Raw genomic sequence first — 22,753 nt, forward strand, 5'->3', positions numbered from 1 at the left:
TACTAAGCAACCGGTGACAGAATTAATACCGGCTGAATTCACCGAGGAAGCAAAACTCTAAGTTTCAGTTCCACTTTTGATCTACACTCAACTTCTTACTCAAAGTTTTGATCTTGTTGGAGAGACATTGCTTCAGATATGTAAAATAATATCATGATTCGCTGTCAAATAGCCTAAGGTAAGCTGCAAAATTCTGATTGTTTTTCCATTGATTTTCTCCACTCTAAATTTTGAAAATAATAGTGCGACTGTTAATGTTCCTTTATTAAAGCTCTGAAAATAACGATCCTCCGAAAGAAACGGTACATTTAACGGCTATTACGAAAGTAGATTAACTTTGTAGGAAATAAGGGTCAACAAGTCATTATCCTTTCAGTTTCTAAATCAGAACCGAAATAGCTCAATAAACATAAACAAAACTTTAATAAACCTCTTTACACTATATTTTTAGGTGCAAAGCTCAAAACCAGAAGGCTCATAAAAGAAAAAAAAAAAGTTAAAAAAAGTTCATTTATCTGTCGGTTGTGTGCATGATTAAGTATTTACTACCATCACAGAAAAAAAATATGACCAGCAGGTATGACCCAAAAGTAACTAGCACCGAATAAAGGGATAGAAAAATTGTGCTAAATCCGAACCATTCTTACTTTCGGAACGTCTGCGGGAATGACATGACTTAGGTGGGGTTGTCTAAATACAATAGACAGTAATCATTTGTGTGCTTTGTATTTGCAGAGTGCGACGCGATCTAAGCGATCGATTACAGATATTACATGGCGAATTGCAATCGCAGCCCGTTAAAGGGGAGGGAGTAGAATTTTGTTATGATTACATGACCGAGCGTTAAATATTCAGACCGGGCTTAAATCCCGCCTGGTTTAAGAAAACGGGCTGGGATTTTTAGTCCAGGCAGAAGCTTTCTCCTTGTTTTTGGAAAATATCAATACATCAGTAGTCTGCCGCCAGTATGTTCCCGACACAAAAAATGACTGTGAGTGGATGGGAGCAGACAGCCTGCGCGCATGTCATTCAAACTCACTTGGCACTCATTCAGTACCTTTTGATTTTAATCGATCTGACCCTGACTCGTCCCCAGTCGTCTCTTATGCGAAAATTGCAAGACGCGAAGGATGATGGGAAGGATGAAAGGCCATGATTCCCTCTTAGACTCACGACGGACTCAAAAGACGCCTGGGGACGAGTCAGGATCTGACACGGCGGCTCATGTAGTCACGTGTTAGGTGGTGAGACCAATATGAAGAAAAACAAACAAACAAACCAAGTAACCAACCAATGCAGAGGGACCAAACCCCGAGTAATTCCCGTCGTGAGGCTTATAAGAGATGCGCGTGGGTCCTCTATCCATGTCGAATTGGAATTTAGAAATGCTGTTTTTTCAGGATGGAGGAAAACCGGAGAACCCGGAGAAAAAACCCTCGGAGCAAGGCGAGAACCAATAACAAACACAACCCTGCTCCCACTAGTCTGATGACATGAAAAGAATTTAATTGGTTTCTGACTTGACTTAGACGGCTTTAGTCTGCCCTCCTGTCAGTTCAACACTCGGAATGAGATACACTGATCTGAGATACATAAATTGTTCCGTAATCACAAAGATTGTTATGAGACAGTTTGACAAGGACATGAAATCGTAAAAGAAATATTTTATTGATGCTTATTGTAGAACGCCATCCACTTTTAATTAACAGAATGTTTAATCTAGATGTACCTCAGTATGATATGTCGACTACATGTAATATCAAAACGACTCACATTTAGAAGTATGCTAGAGGGTTTTACCTGTGTTTCGGGCTATCGACATATGTGGCATTGTCTCCAGTTAAAAGGATATCAAGTCCCACGACATGTGGTGGTGCTCTGGATTTGGATCAAGACGGTTGTCAACGAGAAAGGAACATAAATTAAAAAGACGTCAATATCAAAACCCTGGTCCAAATGCCGTCTGGCACGCCGACGGATACGACAAACTTAAACCCTATGGTTTTCCAGTTCATGGTTTTATTGACGGCTGGAGCAGAAAGCTGTTATGGCTGGTGATTACCCGATCAAGCAACTCACCTGACAACATTGGATCTTACTTTTTTAATGCAGTTAAAGCATGCGGTGGGTGTCCACGTGAACTAGTTACTGATTTGGGAACAGAGAACAATATCATGGCCTCTAGGCAAGCATTTTTTCGTGACGATGAAAATGCCCACAGATATGTTGCATCGCCGCGAAATCAAAGGATCGAGGGTTACTGGTCCCAGTATCGAAGAAGTAGATCAAGTTGGTGGATAAATTTGTTTAAGGATTATGTGGAAACAGGCGACCTTGATACGAGTGATGATTTGCAGAAGGATTGTCTGTGGTTCTGTTTTGCAGAACCTCTACAGAAAGAACCTGAATGCAGTAAAAGAACACTGGAACACCCACCGAATAAGAAAATCTAGAAATGATACTATCCCTGGTGTTCCAGATGTGTTGTATTATTTACCGGAAGGAAGAGGTGGGGGAGACCGGTTTTCTTTACTCTGTAAATGATAACAAAAAAGGTTACGTCAAAAATCACTTAATCAATAAGGAAAATGGGCATTTCGAATATTTTCAGTATGAAATGGGTTCTCTTGGCTTAGGAAAGCCTACAAACTGGAGAGAAGCCTTGCAACCATACCACATGTTTGTGTCAGTGTCTGTATCAGGTGCATTTTGCATTATCCAAAACTCTGAAAACTCTTTCTGTCATCTGAAATTAAGGTAGTTGTCTGCAGCATCTCTTTTCAACACAACTCTTTTACACCCTGAAGCAACTGGCAAGAACACGAAAACTTTATTGAAGTTGAAAATAAATCACTTTTTCTCTGAGTAAAGTACACCAAATGAACTGGAGTAGCAGTTACAGCTAAAACAATCCCTATTGCATTGGCTTTAAAACTAGAACAACAGTTTTTATTTTGGTACATTAATACATGCCATAGTACAGACTGCCCTTAGGAGTACTTGGTAACACTAGCACCATTACTTTTAATTACTTTGAACAATGTCGATTGACCATTTGAAGCTAAGAGTCATTTTATCTTGCTCCTTTAATGGTCGTTAACTTAAAGCATGATGAAATTATTAAGATAGGAACTGAAGTGGCTGCAAAACGTTTATCACAAAAAAACTTGCAATTCATCTGACAAGAGCCTCAAAGTTTTGAGTTCTTCGATCTTGTACATGCTATTATTTATAGCCCATCAAAATTTCAATATAACAGCAACGTGATGGTAACAGTATAACGATGTTCAAATATAAAGAAAAAACATATAGAAGTTGAGGCCTAAAAGGTTTCTTCAATCCTAACTCTTATCTCTGCCCATCATATAAGTTTAATTAATCGGCTATTTCAGAGATAGCTTTTCAGCACCTGAATAGGCAGCCGCTTTCCCCAAATTGGTTTTAAGTCATTTCTATTTTTTCTCATAAAACCAATGTCTATAGTCACCATTTCATCGGGATTGACTTTGACTTTCTTTTTCGGACGGAATTTTAAACTTGATTGCTGCTGTTTCTTTTTACAAGCCATGTATTCCTCGAACGACTTTGTGTTTGACTTTTCTTTATGAAGGACAGGCTTTCCAGAGGAAACGTTGAGACCACTGCCAGTGCATGCTTCTTGACCAGACACAGGGGATTGAACTGATGAACCACGTTTCCAACAGAACTTTGCACCAAATCTCTGTTTTGCAGAACAAGAAGTACAAAACCTTAGGAAGTAAAAAGGTGTATGTTGTTAGACAACAAAGGAGTGAATACAGTGAGTAGAACACACTTTGATCTGAGTAAGACGCAAATAATAAAGTTATTGGACCAGGTTGAGCAAAATATCGTGATTTGTCAGTGACGAGCTGATCAAATAATTGATCTGCGAGACACTGACAAATCACGATATTTTGCGAGAACCGAGTTCAATATATAATTGTTTTATCATTCGATCACTGAATTTGTTTCGCACAAGTACCTTTGGGAACTGCGCGAAAACCGCACATTTCTTGCTGAAATAATGCAGACGAAAGCGTAACTTTGCCTTCGATAATACGAGCTGGTCTTCATCCAATTCTCGTTCTTTCAGATATTGCCGAAATGCAATAAGAGGAAATTCCATTGCCTTCTTTACAGCTTCGCTGTTTTTTCGGGCCTAGTAGACAAATTCAACTACTCTTCTTCATCTCTGGAAAACAAGCTGTCATTTTTCTTGGAAGTGGACACAACTACGCATGAGCAGAATATTAATTGTAGCAAAATCACTGTCAGACGCTAATGCGCACGAACAGACCATTATTTGTAGGCAGTTATTTGCAGATCACGTGGCGGGCTCTCGGCAAGATGAAAAGAAAGAAAAAAATTGCATCGAATGACAACTGTCTTTAATGTGTTGACCAAACAACAACTACAACTACAACCGGGAATGAAGAAAAAATAAGGAAGAAAACGCTACGCTGCAAGCCCAGCTTAGTAGGGATTCAACAATGCAGACTCTGAGATTAAAAGTTACGAATAACATCACGTACAGCAGCAGCAACAATTAGATTGATACTGGTACGTAAATTATTATAAATGCCGATCTTACGGAAAAGATAGAGCGACTTTCTCCGAACGAAATTCAGTAAACAATAATAGCCAAACACTCTGAAATCATTTGAAATCTTTGGTTAGTCAGTTTCTTATATGTTTATATTTTTGTTTGGATTAATCGTTGACTACAATTTTCAGCGCTCGATTTCAACACTCGCGTGGCTTTCCTGCGGTTAAGTTAACATCTGTGTCGTGATGCGATAGACTTCAAATAATTAGGAATTAAGCTTTATGTTTTAAAACAAATAGGTCATACTTACACAAACTCTTCCTCTTCCGCCATCTTGGATCACAATGTTGATAACAATCTCCCGGGTCTAAAATGGCGGGAAAATGTTGACAGAGTGAAACTAGACACTGAAAAGTGAGTTTTGCCGTGGAAAAGTAAGTTTTGTTGTAGAAAGGTTAGTTTTGTCGTGGAAAAGTAAGTTTTGCCATGGAAAAGTGAGTTTTGCCGTGACAGATGTGGGCCACCGTAGGGGGACATGAATATGTGAATCCATCACTATGCAGTAAAACCCCATTTTCGACGATGGGATCAGAGTTTTATATTTCCCTTAACAACTATCAACCATGCAACTATCCATACGCGAGCCCCTCCTAGGGGGTTCCATGTTCCCATGATCCCTTAATCTTTTTGGATTTCATCCCTTGTTCCCCATTAATAAAACCCCTTGTTCCCCATATTTGTTTGTTTGTTTTACAATGATGTTTCAAAAAATTGACAGGCCAAACACTAATTCTATTGGTCGAGATAGTGTAACTTTGTCACCTTCAAAGTTTTGCTCCAACGAATATGTCCTTCAAATACCTCCCCTTCCGGTATGAAAGTTCTGTTGCGCCCTACCATGGTACAATATTGATGAAATGAAAGGAAAATGGTTATCCATAACACTAAATCTACCACGAATTCCATACCCTTACGAAGATTCACAAACCAAAACCAGTCGGGAGACCAAATCATATCCGGCTTTTGACAGTCCAACAGAACGAATCTTATCATTTGTTGATTACCCCCTTTGACTGATTTAGCCGATTGCTAAAACACAGAAATCATACCAAGAAATCACCATTGTATGTAAAACATACGAAACCCACCTACACCGCCAAACCTTCGATACCAACACCCCTCCTCAGAGATAATTTTTAGGCTTATCAGCATCCTAAAAGAAAGCTCTTTCTAATTCAACGGGAAAACTATCTTTAAACACCTGGTACCGCAATGGGCCAATAGAAGTACCTTTTTCAATCTTTTTCTAATTTGTGGCCGCGGTTAGAATCATTGAACGCCGTATAATAAAGCCGCTCATTTGAAAAAGATGCATGGATGATGATGTATTTTCTCTGTGGGACCTAACCAGAGAGGAAATAAACGCATTGATAGCGCTAGCAAGTAACTATCGTCCGACCATAAAATTCACGGCTGAAATTTCAGATACAATAAGTTTTTTTTACAAGGGCGTAAGATTTAAGAAAGAATCAGTTCTTGATGTGTGCACGCACTTTAAACCGACAGAAACTTTCCAATACAAGCATTTTACCTCCTGTCACCCTCCAGGTGTCTGGAAAGGTTTTATCAAAGGCGAAGCAATACCATTGATTACGGCTCCTGAGAACAAATTCTTCAAAAGCTACATTTGAAGAAAATATTACACAATTAAAGCGTAGATCACCTTACAGAAGTTAATCTCCCAGACAAGACTATTTCAGAAGTTACATTTAGTGAAAGAATGTCGGCCTTACAGAAAAAAAAACGGGCAACAGAATTTCCATTTATAACAGAGTACCGCCTTCAGTGCCTCATCTTAAAAACATCCTTATGAGCAAATGTCATTTAATACAAAATCAGCCTTTACTTAGAGAAATCTTTAAGACCCTCCCTTCATAACGAAAGGGGAGGTCTTTGAAGGACGTACTCGTTAGAGCTAAAATTTGAGAGTGACAAAGTTAAAGGGACACTGGCAACCAGAATACATTGCGGGCACGCTGTCGTCGCGGCAACAATTTCTGTATTACAGAAATTCGAGAACTTTTGACTTTCGAAAGGTAAATATACATGGCCGCCATACAAACCCTAGTAAATTTGGGAAATGAATGTGAGGTGCTAAGAAGGAGCCCAAAAAAGAAATGAGGTGCACAGTTCATTGCATGTGAATAGAGTAAAATGATCGAATGGATTTTTTTGTACTGCGTTGTTAACTTTTTCTGGGAATTTTGGTCGGCGATTCTAAGAAAACGTTTGACTCGAAAACAGCTTTATAAAGCTGAGGTAGCAGTACAATCAACTGGGTACAGTACATGCAAAGATTTTTCTCGACTTTCAAGATGTGACATAACAGATTTAAAAACTGCTCTATGGTAAAACTGATAGAGAGTAGAGGAAAAGTATCGGCCAAATCGATTCAATGAAGACGAATCGCTCAAACAACAACAATCATTCAAGTCCTAAATTATATTTTCCGTCCGGGAACATTGTTGGGAGTCTAAAATGTGAAATCTTTAGTTCAAAGGCTAGCTTTAATTTTTGCTGAACTTTTCTCATTCATAGTTGGATGCTCCCTTTGATTTTAGGGCCGGAATTTTTTTCTTCAAGAAACACGCATTTGAACGACAAATGAACCGCACGCCAATTTCCTGCAATTTCGAATTCTATTTTTCGCGAACGGCAAAAATCACAACGAAGTCGTTCACTAATAACGCATTGTTTAGTGCCTGCAAATTTGAAAGCTTCGCCTCTGTTTGTTTCATCTATGGCCAAGTCGTGGCAGCTTTGTTGTTCCTGCACGGTTTGACATTGCTGCCACATTCGCAGCTCGCCGAGCACTCAAGCTCGAAGCTCGCATCTCTGCAAACACAACCGCGGTTTTTTCCGCTTTTTCGGCTGCGACGAGTGTTCTTGGTTTGGCATGTCTGAAACAAGCCAACGTAAAATAGATCTTTCTAATTATATTTTTGTTTGAAACGTGAACGAGAGAGTAGATCAAAACAATTTTACCGGTACCGAAGTAAGAATTTTATTGCGACTCACCACTCTGCTTGGATGATTAGCTTGTGGGCTTCCCAACACATAACTGTCACTTACACGAGCTACTGGGGAGCCATAGTAAATCGGCAACACTTTATCCTCCTGAATATCTAACAAACTTTCATCCATCTTCTCAGCTTCAATTTCACGCGCGTGTTTGACACAGAAACGAGCAAACGATCTCCCGGATAAAAATTAACTTTTAAATATTTCCTGCGTATTTTTTCGCTTTATTTTGTCGTTCGCTTTTGTATTGCGTTGTTAACTTTTTCTGGGAATTTTGGTCGGCGATTCTAAGAAAACGTTTGACTCGAAAACAGCTTTATAAAGCTGAGGTAGCATTACAATCAACTGGGTACAGTACATGTAAAGATTTTTCTCGACTTTCAAGATGTGACATAACAGATTTTTAAAAACCGCTCTTTGGTAAAACTGACTGAGAGTAGAGGGAAAGAATCGGCCAAATCGATTCAATGAAGACGAATCGCTCAAACAACAACAATTATCCGAGTCCTAAAGTATATTTTCCGTCCGGGAACATTGTTGGGAGTCTAAAATGTGAAATCTTTAGTTTAAAGGCTAGCTTTAATTTTCGCTGAACTGTTCTCATTCATAGTTGGATGCTTCTTTTGACTTTAGGGCCGGAAATTTTTTTTAGGTTTCTGGGAAACTGCTCACCTACCCCCTCCCCAAACCTAACATTTTGCCCAAAGCGATAAGTAAGGGTTAATGTTAGGTTTGGGGAGGGGTAGGTGAGCAGTTTCCCAGAAACCTAAATTGATCCGAAACACGCATTTGAATTCTATTTTTCTCGAACGACAAAAATCACAACGAAGTCGTTAACTAATAACACATTGTTTAGTGCCTGCAAATTTGAAAGCTTCGCCTCTGTTTGTTTCATCTATGGCCGAGGTCGGGGAAGCTTTGACATTGCTGCCACATACGCAGTTCGCCGAGCACTCAAGCTCGAAGCTCGCATCTCTGCAAACACAACCGCGGTGTTTTCCGCTTTTTCGGCTGCGAGTGTTCTTGCTTTGGCATGTCTGAAACAAGCCAACGTAAAATAGATCTTTCTAATTATATTTCTGTTTGAATCGTGAACGAGAAAGTAGATCAAAACAATTTTACCGGTACCGAAGAAAGAATTTTATTGCGACTCACCACTCTGCTTGGATGATTAGCTTGTGGGCTTCCTGACACATAACTGCCACTTACACGAGCTACTGGGGAGCCATAGTGATTAACTGGCAAATAATTGAAATCGGCAACACTTTATCCTACTGAATATCTAACAAACTTTGATCCATCTTCTCAACTTCTATTTCACGCGCGTGTTTGACACAGAAACAAGGAAACGATCTCCCGGATAATAACAACAACAGAGGCGCGCAAAGGACACTGGTTGCCGATGCCCTTTTATCTTGACCAATAGGAGTCGTGTTTGGTCTGTCAATTTTTTGAAACATCCTTACAAACATTCCCAAGATTCCTTGTGTAGCTCGTACATGCAATAATAATCATCTCGAAATTATCTTGCCTGACACTCAAGTATATTATTATGTTTTATATTTTAGGGGCTCGGAAAGTTTAAAAATATATATTATTGATAGTAGATTGGTGTTCCCTTGTTCCCAACAATCTACCCAAGAGTTCCTTTGTTCCCTGAATATAATTTGAAAATATCCCCTGTTCCCTGAAAATAAATGTTCCAGTTCCCTTGTTCTCTAAAACCCCTGAGGGGGGGGGGGGGGGCTTATACGCCACATTTTTAAAACAGACTAGTGTCAATGAAACTGCAGTTTACCTGACACGGCCACGTGACTGCACAGTGGAAATCTCGTTGCCCATCATATCGTAACGGATGACATAGTTACAGTCCCTGATGTCTAAACCTTCTTCGGCGACACTTGTTGCGAGTAAAAGGTTCTTCTCTCCAGTGTGGAATCTATTGATGACTCGCTCCTGATCATGCTGGGTCATACCACCTAAAGTTAACGAAGAAAACGTTGATTAGATTACCACAATCTTTCTCTGCTATTTTTGGTTATCAAACAGATGTAAGGTTGTGATGGAGTGTGTTAAAAAGCTGCCAGAAATATTTCAAAACATTATTTATGTTATTGAGCTTTATCTCCCTTAGGTGGAACATCATGCATGGCTTCTGGGCTGTGTTAATTAAACGTGTACAAATGCTTGCGCTAAGATACTTTTTGGTTGCACAATCAATGCCCCAATCAATTCCTTCCAATGTTACTTACTACGTTCTCACATTGGTAAATAAGCTTCCTTTCTCGCTAACACAAAGCTTACTTACTGTTGACATCTCCACTACCAACAAGTTTCTCAGGCCTGAGAACATCGTTCAGCTCCTTGCTTTCTTTGATCCAGTCCAGCAACGCCTCTGTGGATTCTCGTGTTCTCGTGAACAGGATGCCTTTAGGACCGTTTGAAGTCATGGTGTCTTTCTTATTTTCCAGATTCTTTTTTCCTGTTCCATCCTCTTGTTGACTCACTTCATTTGCACCGTCATCCTTGCTGGTGTCGCCATCTCTGTCTTTTTCTTGCTGAGGTTTCACGTCTTTGTAGTTATTTAACAGCATTTCTTTGAGATGCATAAGCAAAGGATTCTCGGGCTCGCCATTTTCCTTTACGTGTTTTTCCAACATCTTCATTGCACACTGAAAGAGATCTTTCAACTTTTTGTCGATGGGTAGGAACTTGTCTTCATTCAAGGAATCAAAATATCTTTGCAGACGATTCTTGGCATTTTTCATTGTTGTGCTTGCGTTGATAGCAAGTGCCACGTGATATTCACGGAGCTGTTCTGCAAACGTCACAAGGAACCGATCTCCTTCCTCAATAGAGTCTTTGTAGAGCACTTCTACCCACTGGCGATAATGCTGACCAGCTTTGTCTGTAGGCCCGGCATTGTGTGATTCTCCTTTAACCCTCTTAATTAGGGCTTCTATTTTGTCCATAACCTTAAAAAAGACAAATGACGTCACTGTCACTCAGGGCTTGCTTATTGGCTCTTTTTTATATAACATTAGCTGACTTATGTTAGCTGACTAAGCCTTTTTGAGGCCTGTGCTGAACTTAATAATGGTTTCTTTTTTCTGTATACGGAGCGTTGGTTCCTGAGGTCAAACTTAAGCAAGAAAGCTTAGATCCAGTTCTTCGCTGAATATTAACGATAGCCTAAGCAGTAGAGTACAGTAGAGTAGTTAGTACAGTTGATTGTACTTTGTACGCGAGGATATGAATGCCGTAAGAAAGATAACTGTAGTGATTTACCTGTGAAACAATCTTCACAAATAGATCTTGGCTGGTATTGGGAGCGTGGAATATTTCCCTTTTTGGAACGTTTGCGTACTTTTTGAGCTCTTCCTCATTCTTCTTAACAGTTGAAATAATTTCAGCATCCAAGTTAGCAGAATTAAGAAGGATATGTTTTTCTGCTTTCTCCACGCTCTGGGCTTTTCCTGTGCCAAGAGAGGCGGTAAAGCCAACAATCTAAACATTGAAAATAACGTAAAAGGCAATTATGGCATAAATAAAATTTGATAAGACTCTAGAATCCACTACAAGGAAAAAATATTATGCTGACTGCAATTTTTCCTGATACAATTTAGCTACCCTATACCCTAAGGATTGCAAACCTCAAGTCCATACCATATCCCATGCCACATACCTATATAGCCTATATAAGTATTATATAGCTATACAAGTATTAATGTATTGGTATCCTTTTTGGTGCACCGTGCCATGTCATAAAAACCGCTACTTGGAGAATAATCGTGTGTAATACCTGTGGTAGCCTGTGCTGTGTTCCAGCCTGCTTTTTCAAAGCTAGATATCTTTCCATGATCTGGTTGTAAGAATGTTCTTTGTCTACGTGGTGACACTCGTCAAACAACAGGAGACTGATATCGCACAGTTGTACTCTTTCTTCTTTGTTTTTACTGTTCAGAGCGTTGACAAGTATCGGAGCAGTCATAACAACGACCTTGTGGTTTTTCAGAAGATACTTGAGAGGAATTTCTGTCGAGTTAGCGCCAGAAATTTTTCCAACAGGGTACTTGTCTCCAAGGAAGTTTTTAAATCGCTCCTTTTGCTGAAGAACAAGATTAACCGTGCTCACGATGAAGACGACTCTTGGTTCTTTTGTAGTGTTGCCCCCTGCTTCTGTATAATTAAGATAGATACAATCCATTAAAAATCCGTATCTGGCACCAAGAAATACCAATTGGTAGTTGTTGTGAAGTTGACATGACATGGCATGTCATGGGTACTTGTCATGACGTGAAGTGACGTGACATGTTATGACGTTACGTCACAAGGAACTTCACCTTTCACCATATACTTACAAATGAATTGGAAGGTTGTCGAGTTGTAACGTCATGCAATACATAAATCGAAGGATTCTTGAACACCGTAGACAAAGGAAAAAAATTAAAGGAAAAGGAGGCATATATAAAACAAGCAAAAGTAGTGAAGCTGCCATAGCACATCATGTATTGTGTGTAATTTGCAATTATTGTTCTCTTTGCAGAAAAGAATAGTTACACTTGGTATAGACGACATGTGCTACATGAATGTTCCATTATTTGTTCAGGTTTTCTTTTCTTTTGAAGAAGACAGTACAAGCAGCTAAGTATTTGAAAATATAGCGAGTTAAAGCGATTATAAAAAGATAACTTACCACCAATTCCAGCGTCAAGGTGTTTTTTGGCAATTTCGATCGCCACATTGGTGGGTGCGCAAATGATGGTATTTTTACCTTCAATCGCTGGAGCTGCCAATTCCTTTTGATATTCTCTGAGCTCCAATATGAAAGAATTGGCATCGCTTCCCAGATACACTAGAAGAAAAAAAAAATAAAGAGACATCTCAAAATGATAAACATGCATAACAAGATTTATGATGAAAGAATTTACCCGAGATAAGCATGATAATTATGTCGTATAGAAGTGCTGTAAGCCAGCTCCACAAATCCAAAGTTTTCTCTAGTTGGTTTTTCGATTTTCTAAGAGATTAACATAAATCATTTTAGTTTGAAATTTAGTTCTTGCTGGGTGTATTTTGATTTTGTTCCAGATTTTTTTGAAAAGCCGAAATTCCTCGTCTCTGAAATAAACACTGCACTTACCTGGAGGAATGTCGATCTCAATTTCATGTTCAGATCCATCGTCACCAGTATTGTCTTCTGAAAATATGCAAAAGGCATGAATAACTAATTAATAGGAGAAATAAAAGCGAGTGATCCTTTCTTTCGTATAATTTGTTTAAGCCCGATTTTCTTTTTTAAGGATTTCTTAACAAGCGGCGATCTAATTGTAAAGATCGTTCCCACCGCAGTTCACAAATATTTGAATGTTTTTCAAATTGTTAATCATCGTGTATAGAAAAAAACACACAAATAAAACTGGTGTAATAATGTTAAAGTATTACCTTGTTCGCTTGTTGAGGTACTAAGTAAACTGTCTTCGACTTCCTGCTTTGACTCAATCTCTATTGGTGCATGGAAAAGACAAAAATGATTCAATGGTTTACTCAAAATTCGCTGAAAGGATTAACAAAATTAAGGTCCACTTAGCTCTTAAAATGCTGAAATTATTCCTAAAAACGCGTTTTTTTAAACCGTTGATCGATTTTCTTGGCTCCACGGTCCAAAAGTTCTCTAAATTCGCTAAAAATGCACTTTCTGACAATGCAGGAAGATTTTGATGAAATTTCCATGTAAAATTGTACAATATTTTACTTTAGCGCATGCGCATAAGCCAAAATTTCCTTGCTCCTTTCCTTTTCGTTTTTCTCTGCTTTCTTATTCTCTCTATCTTTTACTCTGTGCACTCCTTCTACTGGCCTGAAAAGTTTTGATCTGAATCAATGGAAAACCCTGGAAAGGAGATCATGATCAAGTACGGGTATTTTGGCCTGTTTTAGCACCAATTTTACACCAAAAACTGATCGTGTTTTTTTCGATTAGCTCTGTCGGAATGCAATCAATATTGAAGATGGATAGTCCTGTGGAAAGATCTATTCTAGCTCTATAAGATGCAAATCACAAAAATCTGCTGACGTGTAAATTGGTGACGTCATAAGTGGCAGAATGGCCATTCCTCCAAATCCCGGAATAATCCGCGCTTAGCATGTTAAGGGTTAAGGTGAGTAAAAAATCTAAAATTTCTATCATATTATTGTCTATTATTATTTATTTACTCCCGTCAGTCGCAGAAAGATAGCAACTCTTCCCGTCCTTCCCGTAGTTATTTATGTTACAAATTGAGAAAGTCTTTCTTTTTTTCTTTTTTAGATCCTGCCAAAAATCAGTTAGCAATAAACTCCTTACAGAAGTATCACCACATTTCATTGCTACCTGCAAGTTTCTCTTGGATTTGGTTGAAGTGGTCTTCAACAAGACTGAGATTTAGCTTTAGTGCGGGTTTATCCGCGACCTTCTCATCTTCTTTCAACGTATTCTCTACCAAGACCGTTTGAAGCATGGTTTGGAATTTTCCTTCGCTGTACATCTCCCACAGTTTCTTGGCTGCTTGTTCACTTGACAAACGAAACGTTGCGATGATGGATCGTTTAGCAGTGTTGACAAACACAGCACCCTGAGGAAGATGCTATGACGAAAAGCAAACAAGTCAGTACGCTTGAGACTTCAAGGTACACCTTTAATTCATGGGCCTCTACATATGAGCCCGGTAAACGGGTTGTCTTCGTTACCGGGACGAGCTTTGTCTTCTGTTGACCGGAATGAAATTCAAGGGACGAAACCATAATAGTCCATAATAGCGACACACAAAGTTGTTAATCGTTTGCAACTATCGTTCCTTTATCGACGCTTACAACATTACTACAATAAAGTAAATTCGCATAATTCTAAAATGAAAATACACACAAGGCAAAATTATGCCATTTTAACCCCCCGGTTGGGAGGAAGGCAAGATCTCGGCAACTGGACCAGCCCGGTCCGAACCGGGATCATATGAAGGGGCCCTAAGACTAACAAGACGGCACAGTTTTCGACAAAGTCTGACAAACTTGCCGTCATTTTTAGCGAAATTGCAATGGCAGAGTCTGCAGTTAAATATAGATTCGCCGCAAATTCGGTAACAATTTCAAAAAGTCTAGCATGATAATTCTCGCTATCATGCAAACCTCCACCATAATTGTTAATTTTAACTCAATTGCAACTGATCGACTTAGAACCCCCACTGGGGACCACACTCAACAACCTTCAGTTTGTAAGGCATTATTGACGCCTTATTACCTTTTGCAGCTCCTTACGCATTTTCTTGCTCTCAGCGGACGAATGATCTTTGAATTTTTTAGCCAAATACGTCTCCAACTCTGAGCACTCTTCTGGTTGCTCTTCGCTATTCTGTAACAGCAAGTTGCCTTTAATCGTAACATCTGATAACAATCACAGACAAAGACATTGATTAAAAAAAAAGTTAACAATGACAACTAGTTTTCAACTTCTTTTTGTACTTAGCCAGTATTCATGGACTTCATGCATAACTTTCTTTAAATCCGGATCACTTACCAATTGCTGTACCGATCATCTTGAAGCCAACCCCAGGCCCATCCGCGTCAGCGGTTTCATCATCCTCTGTATCAACTGCATTCAAAATATATTGAATATATAAATTCCTCATCTACATTAAAATGTTTTCGCATACTTCATTTTATCGTCTTCAATTATTGTATTGTTTTCATCATGGAGGATCATTTTCAAGATCAACAACAACTAAGAATTTCAAAACTGCCCTCTAAAGAGGTTCCAAAAAAATGAGGGGAGGAGGTATAAATTCTATTTCCTGCCAAGATTTTCCCAAATCCCATTTCCTAACCTACTGTTTTTCCAAACCTAGTCCCAGTTTGATATTTTTTGTTTATGATTCCCAGTCCCAGTGACCCAGTTCCCATTTTTTCAGTATAAATCGGAATCTCAGTTCCCATTTTACCTCTTCAGGGCCCTCTCTAAATCGTGGATGAGTGGAAAAGGCCGATATAAAAATATTCACCGTGGTTCGATTTATTTTATCACTCATGTTTATTACGTCAAACCCTTTGAAATGAACGATTTTTTTTTGTGACAAGAATAAAGTTTTTTGCTTATTTTTGGCTCCAACGGAAAATATGATTTTAAAAACGTATAAATCACAAATATAACGCGGAAGTGGTCTACGTCTTAATGGCAAGGACAAAATCTAGACGCGAATATGGATCCTCGTTTTGAACAAAGAACATATTGATCATGAACTGCACCTGAAACCAACGTGGATTTTAAATTATCTTGGCTGTTGGCGGTGTTGGGTTGAGCGTTTAAACTTAAAGAGACCTTCGACGATTTTTGGAAAGCACGTTTGCTTTCACTTTCACCTTCGTTCAACACCGCAAATCATGAAAAAAATATATATACAGTAAAAACCCGCGAGTAAGAACCTATTGTTTTTCAGATTAGCCTAAACAGGTTCCTACATAAGGGCTATTAACACAAATTTAGGCTGATTAGGTTCTTAAAAAGTTCTTAATTTCTGAGGAAAAAAAATAATGTCGTTTAAAAGAGGTTTTAGTGGTATTCGGCATTTTTCTTGGATAAAATTTGTATTACATTGCATCTGGGGTAATAAGGCTTCTAGGTTACGTATCTCCAAAGATGATCCAGAATATTGACCTTTTTTATTTTCCTAAAAGTAAACATATTTAACAATTTTAGAAAATAAGAACCCATTTTCAAATTTTAGGCTAAATAGGTTCTTATAAAAATGGTAATCTAATTTGTAAATTTTAGCCTAACAGGTTCTTAAATGTTAGGTTCTTACTTGCGGGTTTTTACTGTAAAACAACCGGTTACCTGGATAATTGAAGTAAGGATCCAATAACAAGGCAGTGTGTTCGAATCCGCACTTTCTCAAGGCTTGAACAAAGTCCTGAAAGCCTTTATGCCTTCTTTTCAGCCGATCAACAAGTAAATCATTTGCCCTCGTTGGACCTTCGTTTTTCTGTCTAGCTTCAATAAATTCTTTGTCTGTCTTTTGTAGAGAAGACAGGTAGGGAAACAATTCAACGGGGATGACCTCCTTCCTAAAATCTTTCAATCGTTCATCCAGGATTTTTTTCTCGTAGTTCTTCATGGTAGAAGCTTATCTGTAAATCTCGACTTGAAGCTGTTCCCGAAGCAAATGAAAGTTTGCAAGGTCGGGGCTTTTATATATACCAGCCAAATGAGTGAAAGTAAGACCTGCAACGACCGGGAAATTCCCGGAAGCGTCGCACGATTTTTTCGGAAAATGCTGTCCAAATTTCACTTTCGTTCGTCTGAGAGAAATTAAAAAGTCGAATATCGAGAACATGTTAGTTAGCAAATCGGTTTTTTGTTTGAAAACTAGCAGGATTCTTTAAACAAGAACAAAAAATAATTTATTTCTGCCTTTTTTTCACCGGAACCAGCCATTCGATTGAAATCGATTTGTAAGCACTTCCGGTATTGGAACTTTCCCGAAATGCATTTCATTAATATAAAATTACGGCAAGAAAACCGCTATAAGAGGTTTCGTTTTCGATTGGGAATTATCTTTACATTTTTTATTCGAAATTTACCAAAAATCTTACTTTTAAATAATTAAAAGCGTCTTGGTTCAAGCAAAATTCGGCAAAAAAGTTTGAAACGTAAATGATTCAGTAAACGGTTTTGTTTTATTTTAAATATGGTAATGCGGGTCAATTTGAAAATTTTTCACACAAGGGTTTTTTCCCGTGGCGATATGCGAAATATTGATTGCATTTCAGAAAAAATTCCCGCGACACCAAGCAACCTGTGACAGTTGGGAATTTATACCGGCTGAATTAACCGAGGAAGCGAAACTCTAAGTTTTATTTCCACTTTTGATCGACACTCAACTTTCTACATGCTTCAAAACCAATAATGCCAAGGGTAAAATGACGGGGGGTAAACCCAGGGTTTTGTTTCTGTTTGACAGACTTTGCTTCAGATAATGTACAATAATACCAACGTTGTTTTTGTTGAATGATTCGCTGTCAACATACATTTATATCTAGGCCAACTAGTATCTTCTTCTAAAAGTCTGATTGTTTTCCCATGGACTGCTAACTCTTTTTTCTTACTAACCTTTGAAAATAACAGAACGACTGTGAATGTTTCGTAAAGTTCTGAAAAATAACGATCCCCCAAAAGAAGCGATACATTAAACGATTGTCACGAAAGTAGCGAGCATCCGAATGAAATGGACCTTTTGAAAGTAGACCAAAATAATGAAAGGACCACTTGTACAAACAGCAGCGAAGTGAAGCCGGATCTTGGTGTAGATCAGGATCAGCAATATAAAGTAAAACGATAAACTAAATAAGGCTAAATAAATTAATTTATTTATTTAGTGTTTTTAGCTGTCCGATCAGCCTTGCATTTAGTTTATCTTTTGAAAGTAGCAGCCTCACACGTAATATTTACTTTCTAGGAAATATGGGTAATGAAGGGCGGGAAATAACACATACGGTAACAAGAACAATACATAACTGTGTTTTGATGCAAATTCTTCAAAGAGCCAATATCCTTTCAGTCTCTAAATAGCCGAAATAGCTCAATAAACAAAACTTTAATAAATTTGTTTTCTTTGCATTACTAGGGCGCACACCTCGAAAAGAGAAAGCCAAAAAAACTCAGTAAGTTACCTAAACCACGAAAGTCGGAAATATGCTTGAAACAAGTTCATTTATTTGTCGGTTGTGTGCATGTTTTGACATTTTATACGATGGAACGACCCATATATGGCTCATGTTTTAACAGCAGTAATGACCCGAAAGTAACTAGCCCCCGAAATAAGGGACAGAAAAATTGTGCTGAATCCGAAACTACATAATGGGGGGTCGTTATTTTCGGAACGTTTAATTCCTGGAACAACATGACTTAGGTGGGGTTGTCTAAATACTCTTGGTCGCAAGTATTCACTTGTGAGCTTTGAATTTGCATTTGTTTTCTTTCTCATTGTGTTGTTTTTATGCTCAGCTCGGAAAGAGAAAGCTTGTAAAAGGTACCTAAACCGCGAAAGCCGGAAATATGTTTGTCGGCTGTGTGCATTTTTTGGCATTTTTTACTATTACAGTAAATGGATTGGCACATAAATGGCTCATGTTTTAAACAGCAGTAAAACACGAAAGTAACTAGCCCCCGAAATTTAGGGACAGGAAAATTGTGCTCATTCCGAAACTACATAATGAGGGTTGTTACTTGGGAACGTTTCCGAGAAAAACATTACTTAGGTGGGGTTGTTTAAATACTGTCAACAGTAATCATTTGTGTACTTTTGCACTTGCAGAGTGCGACGCAAACTAAGAGACCCATTACATGGAGAATTTTAGCCTGGCAAGGGGAGACGGGGTAGAATTTTGTTGCGATTACATGATAAATTTTAGCCCGAGCGTGAATTATTCACCACGTAATGTGTCGGCAAGTTCACATTTTGGGCTTATTCACCCCTTTTCAGCCCGTTTGACCGGGAAAATCTCCGCCTGGTTTGAGAAAACAAGCTGGGCTGAAGCTTTTTCCTTGAAATCGCAAACTTCATTTCAAGAAAAATTTTTTTGGAAAATATAAACACATCAGTTGTCTCTCGCCAGTATGCTCTCTACGCAAAAAATGGTCAGTGGATCGGGGCAGACAGCCTTCTCGCATGTCATTCAAACTAACTTAACACTTTTCCAGTACCTATTGATTTTGATCGATCTGACCCTTATGCGAAAATTGCAAGACGTGAAGGAGGATGAAAAGGAGGAAAGGCCATGATTCCCTCCTAGACTCACGACGGACTCAAAAGACGACTGGGAACGAATCAGGATCTGACCCGGCGGCTCATGTAATCACGTGTTAAGTGGCGAGACCAATATGAAGAAAAACAAAAAAACAAACCAAGTAATCAACCAATGCAGAGGGACCGAGTAATTCCCGTCGTGAGGGTCATAAGAGATGTCGAATTGGAATTTAGAAATGTTGGTTTTTCAGGAGGGAGGAAAACCGGAGAACCCGGAGAAAAACCCTCGAAGCAGGGCGAGAACCAACAGCAAACTCAACCCTGCTCCCAATAGTCTGATGACATAAAAAGAAATTAATTGATTTCTGATTTGACTCAGAAGGCTCTAGTCTGCACTCCTGTCAGTTCAACAGTCAGAATGAGTTACACTGGTCTGAGATACATTAGATTGGTCCGTGATTATTACATAGATTGGTATGAGACAGTCTGAGAAGCACATGATATGGTAAAAGAAATATTTTATTGATGCCTATTGTACAATTCCATCCACTATAAATTAGCAGACCACTTCAAAACTGTTTAACCTAAATGCTGACTACACTTAGAAACAAAACAAACGACATTTACGAATACAGTTTATCAGAAATTACAAGATGACTACTTAAAATTTTTATTTCACCACACACTAATGGCCAGGGAATGAGAGGCGGCTGTATTTGCAGGCTATCTATGAGAATTTTTTTCTTTTTTCTTTTTTTCTTGATTGTTATTGCATGATTACTTATTTAGATTAGCTACATGGTGATCTGTCTCGCATGGAGTGTTCCACTCTTTTACAGATTATCCTTATGTCTTTGCTTGTTTGTCTATACAGTTAGACTTAGATTTAATTGCCATTAAAATTGTAATAAAAAAATGTCTGATGGGAATCATGGTAGTTGTATTCAGCGTTGCCAAGTCTGAATACAATTACCATGATTCTCTGCACGCCCGCGTCTTCTTGAGGGAATTGGCCATTATAGTACGTACAAGATATGACATGCAGACGAGGCAGGTAGCTCATTCGAATAATGTGCATGTCACTCTTTTTTACACAAAGAAAAACTTAATACTAAGGTACAAAAAGTCACGTAAGTCGGTCACAGTGACATGAGAGCCAGGTGAGAAGACAGTAACAATATCAATCCACAGCCACAGGTAAATTGTAATAAAAGCCGCCATCGTTTCTATGGAGGATGAAGCTTGCAAATCATTACACCTCAGCTGTTCAAATTGGTAAAAATAAATTTGCTTGAATCTTGAACAAATCATTTCAGATAATAGTTACATAATGTAATGATAAGCATAAATTATCAAGTGCAGCATTCCCAGCATCATCTCTGTGATCGGGTCAAATCTGATCTTAGCCTATGATGGGCTCTTCATATTCGCGCTTCTAACAGTGGCAATAACACAATAAGCTAAATACTACTGAGAGGTCTTTGTTAACCTGATTGTCAAACGAAGTAAGTAAAGTTTTGTAATCTGCAAAACTAGCACTGGAAAAATCAGTCTTTATTTATACGGCTGTCTATTATATTAATTTCAACTAATTTGGCTCCGTGACACAGTTCAAAAGCATCTCAAGCAACTAATTTTCAATCTATTTCAGCAATAATTATATAAAATAAACCAAAATTCAATACGTTTGGTCAAAACCTTTTTTCAAACGTCAAGGTTTAAATTAAAGTCGAAATCATCTTGTGCTCCATCTGTGGCTTGTTGCAGAAGCTCATCACTAGACGCCTCTTTTATGCCAAAGGGAAGGTCTTTCCACTTCTTAAATGTCCTCCTTTGAGGATTCGGGCCTGGGAACTCCAGAACAAAGCTGCGAATCTTGATGCACATCCACTCCACACCATTGATGAGAGCTGTCACCCCCCAGTCCTCATGGCACTGCTTGCAAAAGATCTTCTTATTGAAAACGATGTCATCAATTGTCCTTGGATTGGAAAGCTTTTTTGTATGAACCTAAGCAGGAATTATAAAAACAATCGACAGTATAAAAGTCGGTAAGAACTTGCTGTTTAACGCTTAAAATAAAGACTACATAGTTGTAGCTATGAAAGTTTCTTTTTTCTTTTCGGGCTAAGAATAGCAATTGCTTTAATTGTTTGTGGACTGCAAAGACCATTTTGTTCATTTCTTGTTGCTACCACATGTACCTTTGTGTCTTTCACATATTCACTGCGCTGCTATTGACTCAATGATTGATACGATATTACGTAGCTTTATTTTGATTCTATCGTTATCTATGTAATATATTATTGCACACTTATACCGATTTATCTAGGGGAATAAGTGTCTTTACCCCCCCCCCCCCCTCAAACAGTCAACGTAATTTTGAGATAAATGAACCGAAATTACTGCATCGAAAATTAAAAAAAATAAACAATACTTGTGATGACGTGCCTTTCTTGTTTGGAGCTAACTTTACATTTGGACTAGAGGGAATCCTAATTCCTTTGGTGCGAAAAGTGACGACCGGGTAGGTGCCAAGAGTTTTATTGGGTTTAAAATCGGCCATTAATGTTTTAAGGGGTAAATTTAAGTCAATATTTTTGGTCAAGTTGTGTTAGTGCAAGGTTTAGCCAACAACGTTTATGGTTTTTCAGACGCGCTGTATTCTTAGGGATGCAAAAAAAATCGAAGCCTTTTGGTGGGTGTAGTAATTGTGTATTGTCTTTGTACGGTGTTAAATGCATGGCTTTAATTGCACCATCTTGTAATTTCTTGTTTTTACTTGAATTCTGGCCCCAGTTGTTCAAAAGGTGGAAAACGCTATCCAACAGATAAATCACTATCTGGTGGATAATGCAGTATGTTTTGTTAGATCTGATCCACTGGATGGCAATTTATCCGGTGGATAGCGTTTTCCACCCTTTGAACAACTGGGCACTGCTCGTCAGGATAGAAAAGTACAAGTTGTATGTCATCAGTCTGGAGAGATATAGAACAAAAATACTGTATCATAAGAAACTGTTTTACCTTGGAATCCCTGAAGTCACTGCTAATGACCACGAAATGACTTTCTTTAATCGTTCGGATGTCATGCGCTTGACAAGCCTCTACGTTGCACTTGCGGCAATGGAAAGTGACGTCACCAGGCAGATGCACTGACTTTCGAGTGGCAGTCAAGTGCTTCTTGTAGTATCGTTCCTGAAAGTTCTTTTGTTGTATAGCCTTTACCTACACACACGTTAAAATGAATTAAACATCAGTAAGAAACAAATTGAAGTTCGGTTCCTATGTAATGTAGTTTATTCTTATCTTACCCATCTCTCTTGAT

The 22,753-nt window shown here is 38.5% G+C and overlaps 3 protein-coding genes and 1 pseudogene across 3 annotated transcripts in view; 2 read left to right on the forward strand and 2 right to left on the reverse strand.

The window, feature by feature from the left end:
• The window catches only part of LOC144633552 (mitochondrial antiviral-signaling protein-like), an 85,880-nt gene that overhangs the window by 8,286 nt on the left and 54,841 nt on the right, over window positions 1-22,753 (forward strand). The window lies entirely within an intron of this gene.
• On the forward strand, window positions 1,866-2,707 carry LOC144647282 (uncharacterized; annotated as a pseudogene).
• LOC144633494 (ATP-dependent RNA helicase DHX58-like) lies at window positions 2,812-16,820 on the reverse strand. The gene is made up of 13 exons (XM_078492351.1): window positions 16,515-16,820; window positions 15,201-15,275; window positions 14,925-15,067; window positions 14,022-14,274; window positions 13,094-13,153; window positions 12,792-12,848; window positions 12,345-12,503; window positions 11,451-11,827; window positions 10,937-11,155; window positions 9,957-10,623; window positions 9,447-9,627; window positions 4,878-4,934; window positions 2,812-3,749 (listed from the first exon to the last, which is right to left on the reverse strand). Exons 1-12 carry the CDS (start codon window positions 16,792-16,794, stop codon window positions 4,907-4,909), a joined length of 2,499 nt encoding a protein of 832 aa, XP_078348477.1. The 5' UTR covers window positions 16,795-16,820; the 3' UTR covers window positions 2,812-3,749; window positions 4,878-4,906.
• Window positions 19,933-22,753, reverse strand: part of LOC144633505 (ATP-dependent RNA helicase DHX58-like) — a 38,203-nt gene continuing 35,382 nt past the window's right edge. Inside the window, exon 13 of the mRNA XM_078492365.1 lies at window positions 19,933-21,435. Within this exon, the coding sequence (XP_078348491.1) occupies window positions 21,130-21,435 (306 nt within the window). The 3' untranslated portion in view covers window positions 19,933-21,129. The remainder of the gene's footprint in view (window positions 21,436-22,753) is intronic.

The sequence above is a fragment of the Oculina patagonica genome, chromosome 1 (genome assembly GCF_052425735.1).
Source record: "Oculina patagonica isolate OP01 chromosome 1, crgOcupat, whole genome shotgun sequence".
NCBI classification, from domain to species: Eukaryota; Metazoa; Cnidaria; class Anthozoa; order Scleractinia; family Oculinidae; genus Oculina; species Oculina patagonica.

Coding starts and splice junctions, on each gene's coding strand:
- LOC144633494 (XM_078492351.1), bottom strand. CDS start 16,794: ATGAAGAACTACGAGAAAAAAATCCTGGATGAACGATTGAAAGATTTT. Junction 15,068..15,200: donor GATGATCGGTACAGCAATTG/GTAAGTGATCCG, acceptor GATTGTTATCAG/ATGTTACGATTAAAGGCAAC. Junction 11,156..11,450: donor CACAGCACAGGCTACCACAG/GTATTACACACG, acceptor TTCAATGTTTAG/ATTGTTGGCTTTACCGCCTC.